The 18,849-nt window shown below is 41.2% G+C and overlaps 3 protein-coding genes and 1 long non-coding RNA gene across 20 annotated transcripts; 2 read left to right on the forward strand and 2 right to left on the reverse strand.

Annotated features, from left to right (window-relative positions):
- Nucleotides 1–1,407: 1,407 nt before the first annotated feature.
- On the forward strand, nucleotides 1,408–4,724 carry LOC112286565 (ABC transporter G family member 6). Of its 2 annotated transcripts, XM_024528536.3 has the most exons (3): nucleotides 1,408–3,812; nucleotides 3,993–4,049; nucleotides 4,218–4,724. In XM_024528536.3, the coding sequence occupies exons 1-3, from the start codon at nucleotides 1,934–1,936 to the stop codon at nucleotides 4,490–4,492; spliced, it is 2,211 nt and encodes a 736-aa protein (XP_024384304.1). In that variant the 5' UTR covers nucleotides 1,408–1,933; the 3' UTR covers nucleotides 4,493–4,724. The 2 variants fall into 2 exon arrangements, with proteins under 2 accessions (XP_024384304.1, XP_024384303.1); XM_024528535.3 differs by having other exon boundaries at nucleotides 1,410–4,049.
- Nucleotides 4,725–6,746: 2,022 nt separating this feature from the next.
- LOC112286674 (FLUCTUATING-LIGHT-ACCLIMATION protein 1, chloroplastic) lies at nucleotides 6,747–9,000 on the reverse strand. Its single transcript, XM_024528795.3, has 5 exons — nucleotides 8,163–9,000; nucleotides 7,884–7,986; nucleotides 7,686–7,741; nucleotides 7,277–7,555; nucleotides 6,747–7,119 (listed from the first exon to the last, which is right to left on the reverse strand). The coding sequence occupies exons 1-5, from the start codon at nucleotides 8,919–8,921 to the stop codon at nucleotides 7,027–7,029; spliced, it is 1,290 nt and encodes a 429-aa protein (XP_024384563.1). The 5' UTR covers nucleotides 8,922–9,000; the 3' UTR covers nucleotides 6,747–7,026.
- A 394-nt stretch (nucleotides 9,001–9,394) lies between these two features.
- LOC112286673 (G2/mitotic-specific cyclin-2) lies at nucleotides 9,395–12,967 on the reverse strand. 2 transcript variants are annotated; one of them, XM_024528794.3, is made up of 7 exons: nucleotides 12,372–12,967; nucleotides 11,997–12,060; nucleotides 11,615–11,804; nucleotides 11,441–11,498; nucleotides 10,809–11,321; nucleotides 10,179–10,699; nucleotides 9,395–10,071 (listed from the first exon to the last, which is right to left on the reverse strand). In XM_024528794.3, exons 1-7 carry the CDS (start codon nucleotides 12,384–12,386, stop codon nucleotides 9,921–9,923), a joined length of 1,512 nt encoding a protein of 503 aa, XP_024384562.1. In that variant the 5' UTR covers nucleotides 12,387–12,967; the 3' UTR covers nucleotides 9,395–9,920. The 2 variants fall into 2 exon arrangements, with proteins under 2 accessions (XP_024384562.1, XP_024384561.1); XM_024528793.3 differs by having other exon boundaries at nucleotides 11,997–12,063; nucleotides 12,372–12,966.
- A 3,337-nt stretch (nucleotides 12,968–16,304) lies between these two features.
- On the forward strand, nucleotides 16,305–18,437 carry LOC112286213 (uncharacterized). Of its 15 annotated transcripts, none has more exons than XR_016504801.1 (5): nucleotides 16,305–16,644; nucleotides 16,813–17,037; nucleotides 17,196–17,292; nucleotides 17,551–17,626; nucleotides 17,908–18,437. It is a non-coding gene; the product is annotated as an uncharacterized LOC112286213 (long non-coding RNA). The 15 variants fall into 15 exon arrangements; XR_016504802.1 differs by having other exon boundaries at nucleotides 17,567–17,626; XR_012218125.2 differs by having other exon boundaries at nucleotides 16,320–16,644; nucleotides 16,947–17,037; nucleotides 17,567–17,626.
- Nucleotides 18,438–18,849: the final 412 nt, after the last annotated feature.

Genomic DNA, 18,849 nt, shown 5'->3' on the forward strand with positions numbered 1-18,849 from the left:
AAACTTGGTCAACAAGTTAGCCATGTGTTGTATATATTGGTAGCTTGTAGTTTAAGTTGATTATATGCATATGTATAGAAAACTTGCCTTGCAAGTTAAGACATGTCTCTTGCAAGTTGAACACATATTAAAAATCTTATAGAATGTTGCAACATAGTTTTTAGTTAGATAGCATATATGGAAGCAAGAGTGAAGCATTCTTTACTCTTATCAAGGCCTTTTTTGTCTTTAGTCTTATTTTAAGACTTTCTAATTTTCTTGTCTTAAGCATAAGCCATTCCAATTTAATATTATACTATCTTTAAATAATTTTTTAGTCTTTTCAAATGACACAAGAATATATTGATCTTTTAATTCTTTGAGATTTATGTCTTTGATAGTTATATTGATTTATAGATAGTTATACAAAACATTAAAAGTTTTGTTTGATCTTAAATGAATAAATATAGTTGTATATTTGTAACGTTATCAAGAGAGATTTTTCTTTGAATGTACAATATATTTTTGAGCATATGTTTGTTAAGCCAAAGTTTGATCCTTCAAAAGTTCTAATAATGTAAAAATTTATATTTTAATACTCTAAAAGCTAATCAAGTTTTTATGACCTTGAAAAACTTAGAACGACAAAGACAAAGCATGAAAATTATGTTGATTTGGTTAAATGATATCAAATTCTACTAATTAAGGTCTATCTTTAAGATAATACAATTATGTCTTCTAAGTAAACTAATTCGTGATCATATGTTGAAGATTAAATTAAATAATTTATTAAAAATATATTATATTTTATTCAAAAATTAATTAAATATGAATAATAAAGAAGATTTCTATATCAAAAGTTGAAAAGTTAGTATATCTAGACATCATTAAGATTTATTATTTTAATATATCAGACAGAATATTTACAAATTTGATGAAATTAAGTAATACTAAAAAAAAACTAAAAGTTGACATTCTAATAGAGAAGGTCTTAGATTTGAGAATTCAAGAACAAGGCCAAAATCCTTCAAAATTTACACCTACAAACATAAAAAATAAATAAAATAAATAAATAAATAAAATAATAATAATTGAGGCCTATAAAAAATTTCTCAAATAAATAAACTATCTTTGCAAAATAAGAACCTCAAAAGATAAAGATGTTTATTATAATTTGGTACCTTTTGTAGAGCCATACACTAGTCAAATCTTATCATATCAAAAAGACATTACATCTTTTACACAATTATTAATATATTATTCAAATTGCCAACAAGAACAACTGCTACCACTTGTGTATTGAACCATATTACTCACAACAAACATCACCAATAACTATTAAGCCCTTTAGTCAAAAGAAAAAACCTTAACACAATTTTTATATTTTTTATATTTTTTTTTGGACAATGTAGAGGTTTTTTGATTTTTTTGGGCATAAAAAAGGATACAGTTTTTTATTTTTTTTATTTTTTTTGGACAATGTAGAAAAAGTAAGGAACGCATCTAAAGTTTTCATTTTCGAAGTCACAAAAAGGTAGATGTAAAGTAACCAACTAACGTAGGCATTCGTAGAAGCTGCGCTGTAAATACATTCATCCCCCTCTCATTCAATAGCGTTCATCTAATGTAGATGACATCCATCCAAAGTCAGCCCCGCCATTTTCCCTCTCTCCCGCCAGCCTTACTTGGCCGTCGTCGTCGTCGTCGTCGAATTCGTGACATCGAGCTGCATGCCGCGTTTTCTCGCCCCTTCATGGACCGATTTCGAATTTGTGATTTTCGAATTTCTGTTCTGACAACGTCGTAGTACAATGAGCTCTACTACATAGATCGATCGCAGCTTTACGGTTCTACATTTTTAATTTTGTAGTTGTAGTAGTGCAATTTGGTTAGCGTCACTCGTGGGTTAGATTACTGGTCGGGTTGGAGAGGGGGAAGCTGATCTCACTGTGGCATGCTGGGAATCAAGGAGGGATACATGAGAGAAGTTCCGGCAACGCCGAGTGCGACCTCGCCTTATATCGTGAGGAGTATGTCCGCAGGAAGTTATGGCGGTTTGGATCTTGCGGTGCCTGTGACTAAGCCCATGGCTCCGAAGCCTCCTGTGGCAGGTGGTCCCAGCAAGCCGAAAGAACTCACTTCGAGGAATGGGAAGGGCCAGAACGGAAGCACCAGTACCGGTGCAGTGAGTGTTGTTAACAAGAATTTCAGCAATGAGGTCACGGTGGTTGGAGGCAATCAAGAAGTAATATCCGCACAGGTTAACCTCGACATCTGGCTCGAATTTCGTGATCTGACGTACACGGTGGCTAGTAAAAGAAGACTTGGTTGGGATTCTTTCAAATGGGTGTGTCCTTGCTTCTCGCGGCACAAGAATGAGGTTGAGATGAATCCTGCTCAGAAGAAAGTACCTGTCACGAAGAGCTTGTTGCAGGGCATATCCGGAAAGGCTAAAGATGGAGAGATACTGGCTGTCATGGGACCTAGCGGCTCAGGGAAGTCAACTTTGATTGACGCATTGGCTCAAAGAATTGATAGGAAGAGTTTGGTGGGTAGCATTACATTGAATGGGCAAGAAGTGGATCCGGATTTGCTGCGCAACATCTCTGCCTATGTAATGCAGGACGATCTGCTCTTTCCTATGCTCACTGTGAAGGAGACGCTAATGTTTGCAGCCAACGTGCGCCTCCCAGCGAGTCATGGAAAGGAAGCCAAGATTGCGAGAGTGAATAGTATGATTCGGCAGCTTGGATTGGGGAAAGTTGCGGATACTATCATCGGGGACGAGTCCCATCGAGGCGTCTCAGGAGGAGAGAGACGACGGGTCTCAATCGGAATTGACATAGTTCATGGTCCCTTGCTTTTATTCCTCGATGAACCTACATCGGGTCTGGATTCTTCAAGCGCCTTCATGGTAGTGGAGACGCTCAGGCACATTGCAGAGATGGGCAGCATTGTGATCTTCTCTGTCCATCAGCCCAGCGACAGAATCCTGGGTCTCATTGATAACTTGCTAATTCTAGCTAATGGTCAGATGATCTACATGGGTCATCCCAAAGAGCTAACAGCATACTTCACAGCATTTAATCATGGATATCCTATTCCCTCCTCTCATGGAAATGCAGCCGAGTTCGCCATCGACCTCATTCAAATTCTCAGCTCCATGCCTGAGGGCATCAGGCCACTTGTGACCCGGTATAAGGTGACGAGCTCCTACAACCATCTTCGTGGAGAGTCTTCGCCGGCTAACCGAGCCAGACTTCATCCGGCAACTCCCACTGGAGTTGCAGGTGCAATTGCTGCCAGCATTGCCAAGGGTAGATTAATGTCAACCTCAGGTTATGTGGAGCATTGCAACGACAGTGCGACACTGGTGCTAAAATTTGCTAACACGAGAAGTGAGGAGATCAAGTTCCTCACATGGAGATGCATCACTAATATACGCCGAACTCCCGAGCTTTTCTACACGAGATTGGGCACAGTTACTGTTTCTGGTCTCCTTCTCGCAACCATTTTTTGGCAGTTAGATCACACTCCCAAGGGTTTGCAGGAGCGTCTCGGCTTCTTCACGTTCGCAATGACCTTCTCGTACTATTCCTGCGTGGATACACTGCCAATTTTCCTTCAGGAGCGCTACATATTCATTCGGGAAACGGCACACAACGCTTATCGCAAATCGTCATACGTACTCGCCAATGCTTTAATTTACATCCCATTCCTAGGATTATTATCTTTCGCATTCGCAGTGACGACCTTTTGGGCCGTTGGTCTGGCTGGGGGATTCGGCGGATTCTGCTTCTTTTTCCTCATCATTTGGGCCTCATTCTGGGCTGGTAACTCTTTTGCCACTTTCTTGTCAGCTATCATTCCAAATGTGATCCTAGGTTACACTATTGTAGTTGCTGTCCTTGCATATTTTCTTCTATTGAGCGGGTTTTTCAGAACCAGGGACAGAATACCCAATTACTGGATTTGGTTTCATTACATCTCATTAATTAAGTACCCGTATGAAGCTGTGGTCCGCAACGAGCTCATGAGGTCAAGTGCCTCCTCTTGCTACGAAACAGCAGGTAACACTCCTCCCCAGAAGTTAACTGCGTGAACTGCACCAGTGTTGACTTACATTCTCTGAGATCAGTTATTCAGATGATTTCTAAATTCAGTTCGCCGTAGACGCAGCAATGTTAGATTCAGTGGGCGACTTGCTGTGGAGTGACAGAGTTCATTCCTGAGCGCAGGTCAAATCTTCACAAATACTCCTCTTGCACCATACATACCGGAGACGCTAGTTAATAGCGTGCTTGAAACCCTCAAAGAAGATGTACTCTCTGATACTCCTTACTCGGACTTGAATGGCTCAACCTGTATCATGGATGGCATGGCTGTGCTCCAGAATCAAGACATCACACAACTAGGCAAATGGAGCAATTTAGTCATCACAATAGCGTTCGGAGTCGTCTATCGGGTACTATTCTACTTTGTGCTTGGCAAAGCTCAAAACCAGAGACATTAGATCAACTTTGATTGAAACCGTCGTGTAATTTGTTGACCTGAGACAACATTGGCAGTGTGGACGAGGTTCAAAGGAATTTTAGTCTTACCCCGTAAAAGAACGTGTGCTGTTTTTGGGAAAATCTATCGTTCACACTTAAACCTATCGATGGCCAGAAGCCTGTACAAAAATAGGTGGTTGAATTCACTAGATTTTTTTGACGACACAATAAAGATTTGTAAAAATACACACATTCATCTGACTCTAGATGATTTCACAACTGCGGAATAACTGGACACAAAATTCTGTAATCATGCTTCTATTGCATCTATGTAATTGATGCTAAAAATTCGCCCACTTGATTCCTACACTCAACGGACATATAAATACAAATATACACACACACACACACACAAGATTCAATACATGACCGGCTGAAAATTAACCATGATAGCTGGGCACCCGTTGAGGGGCTACTGAGGAATTTCTTAGTCCAAAGTATCTAAACAGAGAGAATTTGGTGCTCCCTGACGCCTCTACGGTGGGCCCGTGCGAGTGGAAATACGTGATTCACACCAGTCCCTTTGTCTTAACGTGTGTGAATATGTGACGTCAATGCACCTGCCACATCACCCACACCGGAAGTATATTGCTGTCAAATGGTGAAGATGCTTTCAGGTTTTTAAAGACAATTGAAGTCCATGTTATAAATAACAGGAGAGAAGACATGTCCTTAATCGGAAGATACTACAAAAGTAAATTTATTGTGTATTTGCTAAAATACTATCTGTGAATGTACAAATATATACTTTATTTATATTTATTTTTATATTTATTCCGCAGATGTGAAATATATATAAATAGATATAAATAGATATAAATAAATAGAATTATTCCGCAGATGTGAAATATAAATTTATATCTATATATGATTGTCATTATTCATACAACTTAACTTTCTTGCAAATCATCGAAAAGATTTTTAACAAAATGTTACATTCCGGCCTACCATTCAATGCACTTATGTAAAAACCAGACATCTTTGAGGTGATAAAAAATTTGGGGTAAAGAACAACTGTATTTGGTGACAACATTAATGCACCCCTTTCAAAGAAACATCGTGAATCATAATATTTTCAAGTATATTTTTTTGAATTTGGTATTTTACATCACATGCTTTTACTTTGGAGTCGATTGATGAAAGTTGAATGATAAGTTAATTTGAATTCTATGGTTTGTTAAAAAAATAAAATAAAGTAAAAATAAATAAATAAATCTGAAATTGATGACATAAATGTTGTGGAAGAATTAATATGTGTTAAAACTTTGGGTTTCCAGTCAAAATTGTGATACTGTGCAAATAGCTTCGAAAATCTGAGTGGGGCAAGTTTGCGGTAGCATAGATTCTGTAGAAAAGCGAGATCACTAGTAGATGATGGACAAAACAACGTGCAATCCACCGCAAGCATGAAGCGTAGCTTTGTTCTAAAATGAGCACTTTCGGTGGTTAGCAATACTCAGAATCGTGGTGCAAGTGTGCTGGAAATGTGTCGAAGTCTGGCCAGAGGAGTGCTTGTAATCTCCCATCGACAAGAGGAAACGGCCCTAGCCACAGCGGTTCTATCCAGATCTAACGTAGAACGCCTGTTGCAATGCACAGTTTGTATGGAAATACACTGTGCATGCAAGCAACTTGAGCAAGTCTGGGCATGCTGAACTCGCTTTGCTACAAAAAGAACAAGGTATCTTCTTCTATTTCTACATGAACTGTTTTGAATTGTTTTTAGCAACCTCCCCAGTTCACATATTCTATGAGTTCGGGCACCAAACATCCATCTTTGAAAACTTGCAACAGTAGACAAAAAATCTAATTAACCCTGCGTGTGAGTTGCCGCATTACTCCCCGTTAATAGGACCACAACACCAATGGCGTCGAGCTGTGCTAATTACGGGCGCATGTTGACTGACTGGTTCCCTGTGTTAGTATTACGTGTAAATTCTACTTTGGTGGTCAGAGTGCAAAGGTCTTGGGGCAAACCCCAAAACTCTACAACTGAGTTGAATGAGTTTTGCAGTATATTAGTATCAGATATGCGTCCACTTGTAGTGCAAAATTATGCGACACTCAAAAGAACGGACCGACACCAAAACATGTGATACAGATAAACAAACATTTCCATCACACTTTTTTCACTCACAAATTTTTTCTTCCTAAAACTTGTACAAGTTTTTCCAAAAGAATCCACTCGTAGGTGTCCATACTCCACAACTTCAATGAGGTACAATTTCAATTCGTGTGTGATAAAATAGTAAATAAAGTAATAGTACATACTTCCAGGGACAACATTTCGTTGCCGGAGCACGCCTGGAACAAAATCCCAAGCTGCTCGTCTGTGAGCTCAAGGGTTCAATCCTTTTAGTTCGTGTCGCCGATTCCGTGAGATAGTTGAACCTCGTTTTAGCAATTTCCAGCCATATTAGGACTACAATCATCCTGTGCGCAAACTACTCCAAATATCGCTCCTTTAACTAGCCACTACAAGCACCTCTACAAACTACAGTGATAGTAGAAGAGGGTAGTCACGAAGAAGTTCTCGTTCATTTAATGTGTCATCTTCGTCTTGTGGAGTCCACAGCACTTCTACAGACTGTGCCCACAAATGCATTTCTATGAGAACGTGTTCACCATACAAACACACCATATCAAATCGATGCTACGATAAAACACTACTGATCAAACCGTGACGGGCCATGAAGGAAAGCCATCAAACCAGAATTGACAAGTCTGAGATGCTGAAACTATACCTGAATAGCATCAGTTGGTATTGAGCCTAATTTCCTAAGAGCAGCTTTAAGGTCAGCATTGCTGTTGATTGCTGGAAGCTTAAACTCCCCATCGGCTGCTACTAAAATCGTCACCACAATATACTCATTGTTTAATCTTTCGGACTTGGGTGCTGCCATGATTTTTTTCCTCAAGTTGTTCACATTGATAAGAGTCTCTGCATCAAATTTAGCTCTCTCTTCTAGAGAAAGGTTGTTGAACCGCTCCTCAGCCCCGGCCGCCGAGCGATTGACATCAGTCTGGGATACAGAACAAAACAACGTAGACATGCTCAGTTTTACGCTCAAATCAGAGTTGAAGAGCACTGCTGCCAAGCAGAAACCCAATTAAATTCACGAACTCTAAAGAGTAGGGTTTGTAAAGGGATACCGATGCGAAGGCTGAGGTGCAATACTCAGGATGTCTCATCAAAGCCAGACATGTCTCTGCACACGAAAGACAGGCTTCCAGTTAGCACAGTACTGATACCCGTTGGTACCACATTGGTTACTATTCCCACAAAAAATGAAAGATGTACAAAACGTTAACGAGCAAATGATAAGGTAGATTAAATTCCAGATGGCGCACCAGTAAGAACGGAATGAAGACCCTCTGCTGTTGTTGTATCGGCCTGATTTGCGATTCTGTCCAAATCCTTCTGAAGTGTGCGCGCCATGCCCAATAAACCCACCTGAAACACAAACCCTAAGTCTTCGCATCCTCTTGGAAAATATAGGCACTTCAGATGCAGTGAGCAGCGAAGAACTTTCACAACTCCAAACAATTTCATTGCTGCAAATATCAACTCAGTTAGAAAAAATACATGAAAAGAAACAAATGCAAAACACTGATCAACGGCGTATATACCTGCAGCTTCACCACGCTGGTCTTCTGAGACCCAGTAAATAGAGTAGAACCACCAGATTTGGATCCCTCTGATACAAATCCATAGATGGATTGTAAAACGATGAACCCAAGAAGGACAAAGAAGAAGAGGCCACCCCCTCCAAACCCAATCCCGTAAGTGGGCGCGGAGTAATAGCTACGCCCAAAGAACGGCGAAGGAGCAGCGTAAGGAACGGCATAAGAGAATCCTGGGCTTGGTGCAACGTACGACCTTTCGGGCCTAGAATACCCGCCTGACGGTGCCGAGTATGATCGGCTTGGGGCAGAGAACGACTTGCTAGAGAATGAGCTTCCCCCGCCAACCCGTCCGCCGACTCGTCCTCCACCAGCAGCGAGTGCCAACTCCGGATTACTTTGCAGAAGCAACAAACTAAGAACTATCGCCATAGCCGGCTTGGAGAAGCGGTTCACATTTTCGGACACTATTTCTGATCCTCGCTTCAGCAGTCGTGACCACAATTTGTCCTCCCGTGCCTTGGGTGTTGAGAGAACATCAATGTCTTCGCCAGCTACGTTGCCCGAATTAACACAACTAAAGACCCTCCTCTCATTCGTGACAGGAAGCGTGCGTGTGCGGAATGACAATTCCGTGCCAAGAAAGTGGCTAGATAATCTGAAAGCTAGAGAATTTCGAGAGTACCTCGGCACGGTGTGTGGAGAATCAGCAGTAGAAAGTGGGAAATTTGTCGGCCGCAAGCACGCATAAGTTGCAAATGCCATTCTCTCCGACCCAATTAGAGTCAAGGTTGTTCGCAATATGTCAGCGGAAATTAAAAAACCGAGTTTGGAGTGAAGAGGTCTGCGGAAGAAGTGAGTAGTGTCCTTTCAGACCGGCAATACATACAATAGGAGGAGGCAATGACGTAAACGGGAGGAAACTACTAGAAGAGTCTTGTAGGAACAGCGGTGGTCACCGCAATGTGATATACGACCAAAATCATCGCAAGGAGGCAAGCAGTGGTTGGCCAATTGAAAAGGTGTGAGAAATAAAGTTCACAATTTCAGAGAAGCGTCGATTAGGGAAGCAGCCGTGAACAAGACGTTAGCTTCGGTACGCGTACAAGTCTGCACTGAGGTGATATGGAAAAAGCCACAGTTGTAACAAAATGGTATGATTTCAAAGCAAGTACTCAGCGTAAGCTACTGCTTTTAGAGTTCAAAAGCTTAATCATACATCCGTGAAATCAGCTCTGTTGTAACCAAAAAGAAAAGATAAGTTTCATTGCAGATGGCAGTGGCAGATGATGGCGCAGGTGCCGTTCAATCAACGAGCTCTGTACAGCGAGTGGCTACAATAGAAAAGGGAGGGTTGCTGCTTAGATCCTGAGTTTGGAATTTAAGTACAGCTAAGTAAAGGCTAAAAGAGTAGCGGCTCGACGATCTACCACAGCCAAATTCTAGACAAGAGAGATCCAAATTGATTTAAAACTGGACCAAGGAATTCTTTATCTTTGATTCTAGGGTAGAAGGGCTAGCTGCTAAGTTCTGAGTCTGCCAATTGCAATACCAAAGAAAGAAGTATTTCAAGCTATCAGCCAAGTCTAAGCAGGTCTAAGTATAAGGGCTAGGTACACCAAGAGGTTTGGAGCATCATATGTACCGGGTGGTTGCCATCTCCTTGTGCTTGGGCATGAGGTTTTCACTCAGGCAGTGGTTAAGGGTACCACATTTGCCGGTGCGTAAGACGGAGTGACAATTATCGTCCGCAAGCCGAGTCAATCAGCTGCTTGATAGCGCAGCGCACAGCGAAGCAGCGTGGGGAAGCTTGGCCACGCCCAACAGCTTCGCAAGAGAGTACTTTTTGTGCACTACGGTCAGATTGCCCTCACTGGCCTTGCTGTGAAGGTTGGCCATGAGCGATGCACACTCCCTGCAGTCAAAATACGGAAAAAGATGTTAAAATATGGGAGGGACATTGTCACCGCAGCGAGTTTTAGAAGAGTAACATTTAATTGAAATCGGGGATAGACTACTCACTTGATCTGAGCCTCGGAGTAGCCGGAGTGGCGCTGGAGGGCAGGTCCCCAACGGGGTTGCCTAGCGAGAGTGACTTGGGCAGTGTACACAGCAGCAGCGGCGATCAGAGACGGAGCGTATTTGATCATAGGGTACTCAGACAAGCAGAGTTCCACCAGAAACCATGCGACCATTTCAAGCTGCGTGGATGCAGTCTTCTCTTGCTTATCACAGGCAGCAGCCTTCAGTAGTCGGACAATGAAGACATAAGGCGTTGGCACCGTGAGGTTGAATTTCAGAGTGTTGAGCATGTTCTTCTCCATGGTCAGAACTTCCTCCCGAGAGTACGCGTTATCAGAGATATGTACGAAGTCATTGACCTCAGGGGCCCAGATCTCCTCGTACTTAGCTGCCAGAAGCATTGCAGTTACTCCCACTAGTTGCAGGTTCTTGCGAGAGACGCTTTGTATGCACAAGTATCTATCAATCAAATTCGTCGTCAGGAACAACGTCTCGGGCATCAGCTTGAATTTCAAATGTACCTACAGAGCAACAATAGGATTAGGATCAGACGATAGTTAGAGTAAGAGAAAAAGAATTTGTCCAGTAGCGAGCACAACATGAGAGTGCCGAAGTAAGCGGAAAGCATACCTCGATGAGCCAATCAATCAGTATAGCTCGCATCTTCTCGTTGATGTCAGATTGGCGAGACATATAATCCGGAGGCACGCAGCTCTGCACTTCTGACTTGCGGTAGAAGCTATAGATGTCCTCAATGTAGTCAACCACAGCGAGCTGGTTACCCACGTCGTGTTCATCAATGTTGGGGACTGGTTCTTCAGCCTCATGCATATCGGCATCAAAGACACGACGTGCTACCTCGCTACGTTCTGTTAAAGTTGCAGTGAGAGTTTGCTCCTTTTCCTTCCTCACAACCTTCGAGCGGGCATGAGCCCTCAGGCGTGCCGGATTTCCTGTCTGGTTGGATGCAACGCTACTATTTGTAGACACTACCTGTGAATCTGCCGACACATCCTGGGACTCAGCGTTTGCAGCACAGGATTCCCTGGGTTTTGGTTGAGTGGTGCGTCTCTTCGTTGCGCCCCACGCGGCGACATCATCTACAGCTTTTTGTTCAGCTTTCGCTACCTCAGTAGGTTGAACCTGCCGTACAAATGAAAAGACTATGTTCAGCGCTTGAAAACGATGCAGAGGTAGAGGATTGTGTGCGTCCACATTACAAGCATTCACAATTACTGAAAGCATTCAGCGAGAGGTCATACCACAGCTTGAGGAACTCTCGCGGCTGCCTGCTGATTCTGGAGGTTCGCACCGAACCGTCTGTTGACATGCAGAGAACTTAAGATGAAGACGTGCACAGGAGGTCATGTTTCGAAAACCAAGCGATGGGCAAGAGTGCAAGTTTTTGGCTCGAAGAACAGGTTTTTGATGCATACCTAGTGATAGGACGCGTGATAGCCTCCGCCTGGAGCGCAGCGTGCTTCACAACTGCATTCTCTAAAACGCCGTCTTTGCTAACATTGCAACGGACTGACATGGCACCGACAAGGTTACCAATGTCACCGAGTGCTCTGCGATTACTGGCTTGCGCAGCTCTAGTGTTGCGGGCGCCAATGGTAGCTACAGCTGCACGTAAGGAACAGGGCGTATTAAGACGCCGGAATCTTGACACTGCCACTCCGGAGGTTAAAACAAGCCAACCTCTAGAAGTGAAACTTCAATCTCCTGTTATACTGAGAAACCAGCCAACTTTGAGCTAACACTCAATGTCTCAGGCAGTTCAGATCATTGACAAAGAGGAAGTCGACGAGTACATACCTTTCGCAGGGACTGCGGCCTTGCCGCCATCACCCCTCTTGTTCTCGTCGCCGAAGCCTGACTGCTGCTGCACTTCACAGAAGATATTAGTGGAGAATTCATGAAACATACATCGAGGCATATAAGTGCACCTGTGATTGTTGAAACCCCCTAAATCCGAAATCTTATCCCCTAAACCCATGACACCGCTGGGTAGCATGGGCTCATTGGACATCGATTCAATGTGTAATGTCTGGGCAACGAGACCATCTTTCCTGGCGAAAGACTACTTACGGCCTGATTCCCCCATGTCCGCATAGCCGCGACCAGCTGGTCACCTATGCATTGGATCCATTTCTTATGTGACCAGATAAGGGCAGCGTCGATGGCACTCACCCTTGTTGCGAACATGATTCCTGAATTCCGAGGTAGTTCGCACGAGTGTATCGAGGAACCGACACTATCAACTCCGCTAGCGCCTCTTTCAAAATCCACTGCTTCCAAATTGCTCCTCTGCGCTGCGACCTCGGAAGACGACGACGACAAAGACAGTATCACCCTTCTACAGTATCAAAGTCTTCACTATTACATTAAGGATTCAAATACCTCTGCAGTGCAGTCTAGACACAAAGGTGATACCGCTCTGAACCACACTCACCACTTCTCGATCAAACCCGACAAACAATCCGAAGCGAACACTGCCGACCTATCCCCGAAGTAACGATCGCGAAGCTCCCCTCAGAATTCAAGAACTCATGGATCAACCTCTCACCGAATTTACAGGCAGGCCAAAACGAAATTCAAATTCACTAACTCCCACGCTCACAATCCCAGGTTCTAATAAAGCAACAACTCTCAACTCCCCTAGTGAAACGGAACTGCGAGCGCTGGAGAGGAACAGTCCAAGACAGGATTTACATATAACTGCCTCACAAGAGGACAACAGATTAGTAATGGTACTCACGACGACGAATCCCAGACCATCGTCGGAAATGCGCATGCTCTGATTAAACCCCCCATGGCCCTCCCCTCATACAGCCCCAAGCCTCAACGGCTATGTCTTACGACCAGCAACGGTACTGCACGTTTGGCCGTCGATCTCCGCATCGGAAGGCTGCTTCCGCACCCGCGCAGCATCCCTTAAGTTCTCGTCGAACCGACTCTCACTCCCGTCGTCGTCATCGTCGTCGTGGGTCCCATTCGTCCGTCGAACGCCAGCTCCTCTTCCGACAGTCCGTTCAAGCCCTCCATCCAAGGACGGACGTGTCGTCGGTTGTGGTCCTCCACCGGACGACTACCGTCCGTCCGCTTCCTCCGTCTTCATCCGTCCAGACCCGTTGCTCGGTTCCGTCAATCACAAGCTTCTCGTTCATCCATCTACCCTGGACGTTGAACCCCAGTGTTCATTCGTTCGTTCTTTCGTTCGCTTGTTCGATCGTTCGTTCATCAGTTCTCCATCTAACGGTCTCCTTCGCTCGCTCGTTTGTGGCCTCGACTCGTGATCTAGTAAATAGAGTGGGTAATCGAGCTTTAGTGCTTCCATACTCCATTAGTCCCCTCATTAGTCCCTCAATTAAACCCACTATTTCAAACCCGTGTAGTGTGAGAGTGTATGCAGTTGACCCATCCCCCTTTCCAATGCAGCGGAAAACTCGACGCCTCTGGCCAAATATAAAGGCCAGCAATGAATATGGGGCCAGAGTCGCGCATTAACAACAAGCTGCCCCGGTGGCCGCGCACCACCTGGGCTATGTGGTGGGTCACACCCAGTCGCACCGTGACAGGTGGACCGTCCTGGGTGGGCCCGCCTCGAGGGTCGCTCTCAGCGTGGCATTGCTGTGCTCTCACCCCTTCAGAGGACACTAAAAGGGTCCTCTATTATATTTATTGTTATTATTATTTCTCGGTGCAATTTGGGCTCCCTCTATCCGAATATATATATATATATAAACACAGAGCTCCGCTTGCTTTGCTTGCAAGCTTTGTATGTCTGGGTTGCAATATTTGCAAACCATTTCTGGAGGGAAACCAATGGAAATAAAATAAAATAAAATAAAAAGCAAGAGTTTCAAAATAGTGCATTTTTGGGGGGTATGTTATGTTCATGCTTTGACTAGTTGGAACTATTGATATTCATGAAATATATAATGGTTTCACTTATACAAATCGTAAGATAAACATGAGTTTTATTTCATTTTGTTTTTTTTAGGTTTTTTTAGTGGGTTCTTCCTTAATAAATTGACTTTAAATCAACGCATTTGAAATATTAAAATTGACCATGAGTTGAAAGGCAAGAAGTTTGGACGAGGCACAATCAATGGTTGTTATGATGTTTTCACTGAGCTGGATATCTAACTAGAATTGGCAGAATCCATGAGACTTGAATGTACATTTCCCTATATATAGAATAAATAAAGAAAGAAATACATAAAAACTGGCGCTTTCATAAGAGTCATGTCATTTAGTTTTTCTGTTTCATTATTGTCTTTGCTAGTACTTGATAATTTTGTGGACATCTATAAAAAAAACATATAGTTAATGTGCATTTATGAATAATGTGCTGGCATTACACAACCACAAATTCAGCTTTTTTATGTTTCTCTTTATAAAAATGTTGCACACTGTTGAGGTCTGTTTAGAATTTCATTTCAAAAGTTTAATATTATATTCATTTAAGCATATAGATATTCAATCTTTGTGCCTACTAAATACGATCAATGCATTTGTTATTAGATGCATAAGTAATGAACCAACTTTAAGATAAATTAGATCCATTAATGTGGAGTTATATTTTCATGGACACAACCAAAATCTATCTTTAGGTTTGTTTAAATTCTAAAGATGTTTTTATTGGATGATCTACTCATTTCCAATATACATATTTTTATATTTAAGCAGCTAATTCTACTAAAAACATGTCATTTTAACCTGTTGTATGATACCTCTGTTAGTTTTATTTTAAAGATAAAACAGACTGGCAAAAAGTTATTTTTATTAACACCAAGCCAGACTCTACTGGTCTATTAATTCTAATTATAATTATTTTAAAATAACATTTCAATTACAGAGATCTTATTTCTGGTATTAATTCACTAACTTTTTATTTTGTTGAGACAAAAGTTTAGTGAGTTCTATTATCTAGATTTTATTGAATGCTAACATAAAAATGAGAAACATTATTTTAAAATTTAAAAGAATTCCATACATTTTCTACAAAATTTGTTAAAATATATTTTTATTTATTGATTTACTTATTCTGGAAGTTTTTAGTTTAAAATTATATATCTATTTTTTGCACAACAATGAGAATGTAATTGTTCTTACACAACTATATTCTTATATTCATTTAAAAATATATAAACAATTTTTGTAGTTGAAAAAGAAAATGTTAATAATTGAATTAATTTTTAGTATATTTATTTATTTATTTAATGTAGAATCACATAATTCTACATTAACTGAATAAAATAATATGTGTTTTTTAAATTTTTGAGTACTACATAATGACACTACTATATTTTTATACTAAACTCTCTTTTTGACTGACTACATGAGAAGTCATTTATGAGATTTTAAGTTAAAATTTGCAACTACATATGAATTTTGTGATTAAAATCTAAAATAAGATATTATTTTATTTTTAAATATATATATATATATATATATATATATATCATTAATAAGTTGATGTTTTTGATACTACAACTTCAAAATAATTAAAAGTTATTTAAAATTTATGTAACATAAAAAAATTACTTGCAAATTACTTCAATAAATTATCAAAGAATCACACTCACCTACAACATAAAAAAAAAAATATATTAGACTTGAATTCATTTATTTATACATACCAACAATTCAACAATACAAGAAGACAAAGGCAAGAAATTAAAGACAACATAAAATCCACCACAACCACAGAGGCAACATAGCTTTTCATAGTGACAATTGGGAGCTTCTAAACTCTACGCCTAGTGATCTTGCAGAGCTACGCTCTCCAATCTATAGCAACAACATGCAAATTTTGATCTCTAATTGATTAAAAGTTAAACTATTGCTTCACTTTTGATAAAAAAAACAATGAGATGTGTAGCCAATTAGAGGTGATTTTTGTGTCTTTGGATTATCCCTTGAGTTGTTTTGTTTTATATAAGAGATAGACACAAACATATAATCAAAAACATCAAAACAACCATAATGTATGTGTATTTCCTAACTATAAATTATAATATCAAGTATCATTTTGTAGTACTTTAAAACTAAAACCCTAATCCACCAAACAACACATAGTTCATATCCGATACACTTCCTCACTTACATTTATTTTCCAAATATGGAATCTAACTATTCCGTCAACAGGGCCATGTTTTTTTATGGGTTCCGTGGTGGTCGCCGTTGTTGCGTGCTCTGCAAGTGTCGGGGCGTTGGACGCGACAGTTGAAGGTGGGTTTCAGAGGTTGAAGAGTGAGGTTTATTTTTGTAGAGCCATTCAACCTGCGATTGCATTGCAGCATTCAGCTGAGAAAGCTTGCAAAGCAATCCGTGAACAGGGATGATAGAAGGCAACCACCGAGGGTAGGGCTGGGTTTGGAGGTTGTATGTGTGAATGGTTAGAGCAGATACTGAATTCGGTGAAGAAGAGGTGGATTTGAAGAGACCGAAACTGAAGGTAAGTTACCTCTGGTGTTCAAGGATTTACTGGATTGCTGGAGTATGGCTCTTGTCGGATGGTACGGCTTTGTTTTGTTGGAAATCTTGCCCAGAGACTTTGTGACTTTGGGTTAATGTGTTTGCACCCTTTTTGATGTTGGCTTTTTTTTTTTTTCTTCTTATACAGATATGCATGGTTAAGAGGAAGAGACGAGTGATGCCTTTGCACCTATCAGATCAGATTAATAAACTCATCGTGGATGATTCCGCTATTGATTCTCTCTATTGTATTTCTGCCTTTTAACCCTCGTTACTGTGCAGATTCTGCGACTTGCATATGTTAACTGTGGAGTGGAAAAGCTTGGGAGCAGTTTAGTGTATGTAAAACTCTCGTGGTTTATCTTCCACTTGGGTAGGGGATCCCTTCGTTTGATGTTGCTGTGCACATGGTTGCTGTTGTATCTTGTGTTCAGTTTTGACATAGATGAGGCTTACCCATGTTGATGAACTGTGTCACACTTGCGTGAATTGCTCATGGCTGAGCGGAAGTGGGAAATATTTTGTTCCCAGCCCTTGAAACAGGACTTCGATGAAGCTCTCAGTGGCCATCACGCAGCATGAGTCGTAGGACCGAAGAAAATAGTAGATTTCGACGTAGTTATCAACGGTGCCATTTCCTCACACAATTCTCGGCTTAGGACCATCCATCCGGTTGCTGGACATAATGCGTCATATTGATACTTGTGTGTATGTCCATCATGTTGTAATTCCTGCATTCAGTTTATGACGCACGATTTCCCAGTCTCTTCCAATCTCCTCGGGGTCTCACGCATTGTAGTAGTAAACTTCCAAGCTTTTCATTACTTCTAATAGCTTAGTCATCTAGATTGTTCACTTCTTCATTTAACTCACTGTTGTTTGCCAGTGCCTCAACAAAATAGTACGTAATGTTCATGAAGACTGGCATTCTCCCTCCATTAAACATGGCCCAGATTCCCTAGGCAAGTGACTTGAAAAAATCTTGCAGCGTGATCCTCCACTTTTAAGCATGATATTCGCGTATTTCAGTGGTTTTGCTTTTCAAATGGCAGAGTAATTTATATACAGCAGTGACACCTCTTGTCGACGTGAGTGCAAAGGTTGCGTAATATCACACAAGTTTGTCAGTTGTTTTTATTTTATCGTAAAAATTGCCTATATTGATGATAATGGTAACCTCTGTGCGACTCCAAGCTCTCAACTCATTTAGAACCGTGACTTGGTGCGAGTGATTGTTGTGCAGAACGTTGAATTCGACTTTTTGGAATCTTTACATGGGTTTACGTTTGGATCGAAGTGATGCTGAACTTACAGAATGGCTCTGGCCTTAAATCATCTTTTCAAAGGCTGTGGTCAATTTTGCTTTACCCTCACCAACCAATCCTGCAGGTCATGTCTTCGAAAGAAGGGTCGTCATACTACATTGTAGAGCCTCACTTGCATTTGTGATTCGTGACTGAATCTTCTATTTAATCCTACAACGAGAGTATTAGCTTCAAGAGGTCTCTAGCTTTTGTCAGGTTGTTGAGTACCAAGATCTTGTGGCAGAATATTCAGTTTTCACCAATCTCTTAAGTGTCGACCTTCCTACGCTTGTATCCCTGCAAGCAACACTGGAAATATCTCCTCTGTTGCAAACTTGGACGATGTTTTGGTCCACTTATCCTGAACTTGTGCATAGTAGTTTCAGCATAGAACGAACGGTACACACATCTTATGGTCTACCCTCAAATAATTATTTATAAGGACCATGTCTCCACTCTTTCAGCTGCAGTAATATCTGATTTTTGTATATTCCCTCGTGGAATTTTTACCTTGGTTTCTCAGTTTAGCCATCCATTATTCAACATTTGGGTGAACGCTTCATATTTTCAAAACCAGGCATGGTCTTCAAGAAATAGCCCACTGGTGAAGGATTCCATTTTGGCAAGAGTAGACTTGACACTGTACAACTGGTCCTTAATATCTCTCATTTGTTCCTGACTAAAAGAGGAATCGTGAGCCAACACTTGTGTGTATCTGTACATGTGTTGCATTTTTGCATCTGATTGTTAACACTCACTGTGTAACTCCAATACGTTCATAGTTCTTGGAGTGGTTCTGGACTGCATGAAATGATGTACTTAAAATGTACACAAATACACAAAATTACCGAAACCCATTCAGTGCTCAAATCCTCAACTCT

Source organism: Physcomitrium patens, chromosome 9, assembly GCF_059467195.1.
Source record: "Physcomitrium patens ecotype Gransden chromosome 9, ASM5946719v1, whole genome shotgun sequence".
NCBI classification, from domain to species: domain Eukaryota; kingdom Viridiplantae; phylum Streptophyta; class Bryopsida; order Funariales; family Funariaceae; genus Physcomitrium; species Physcomitrium patens.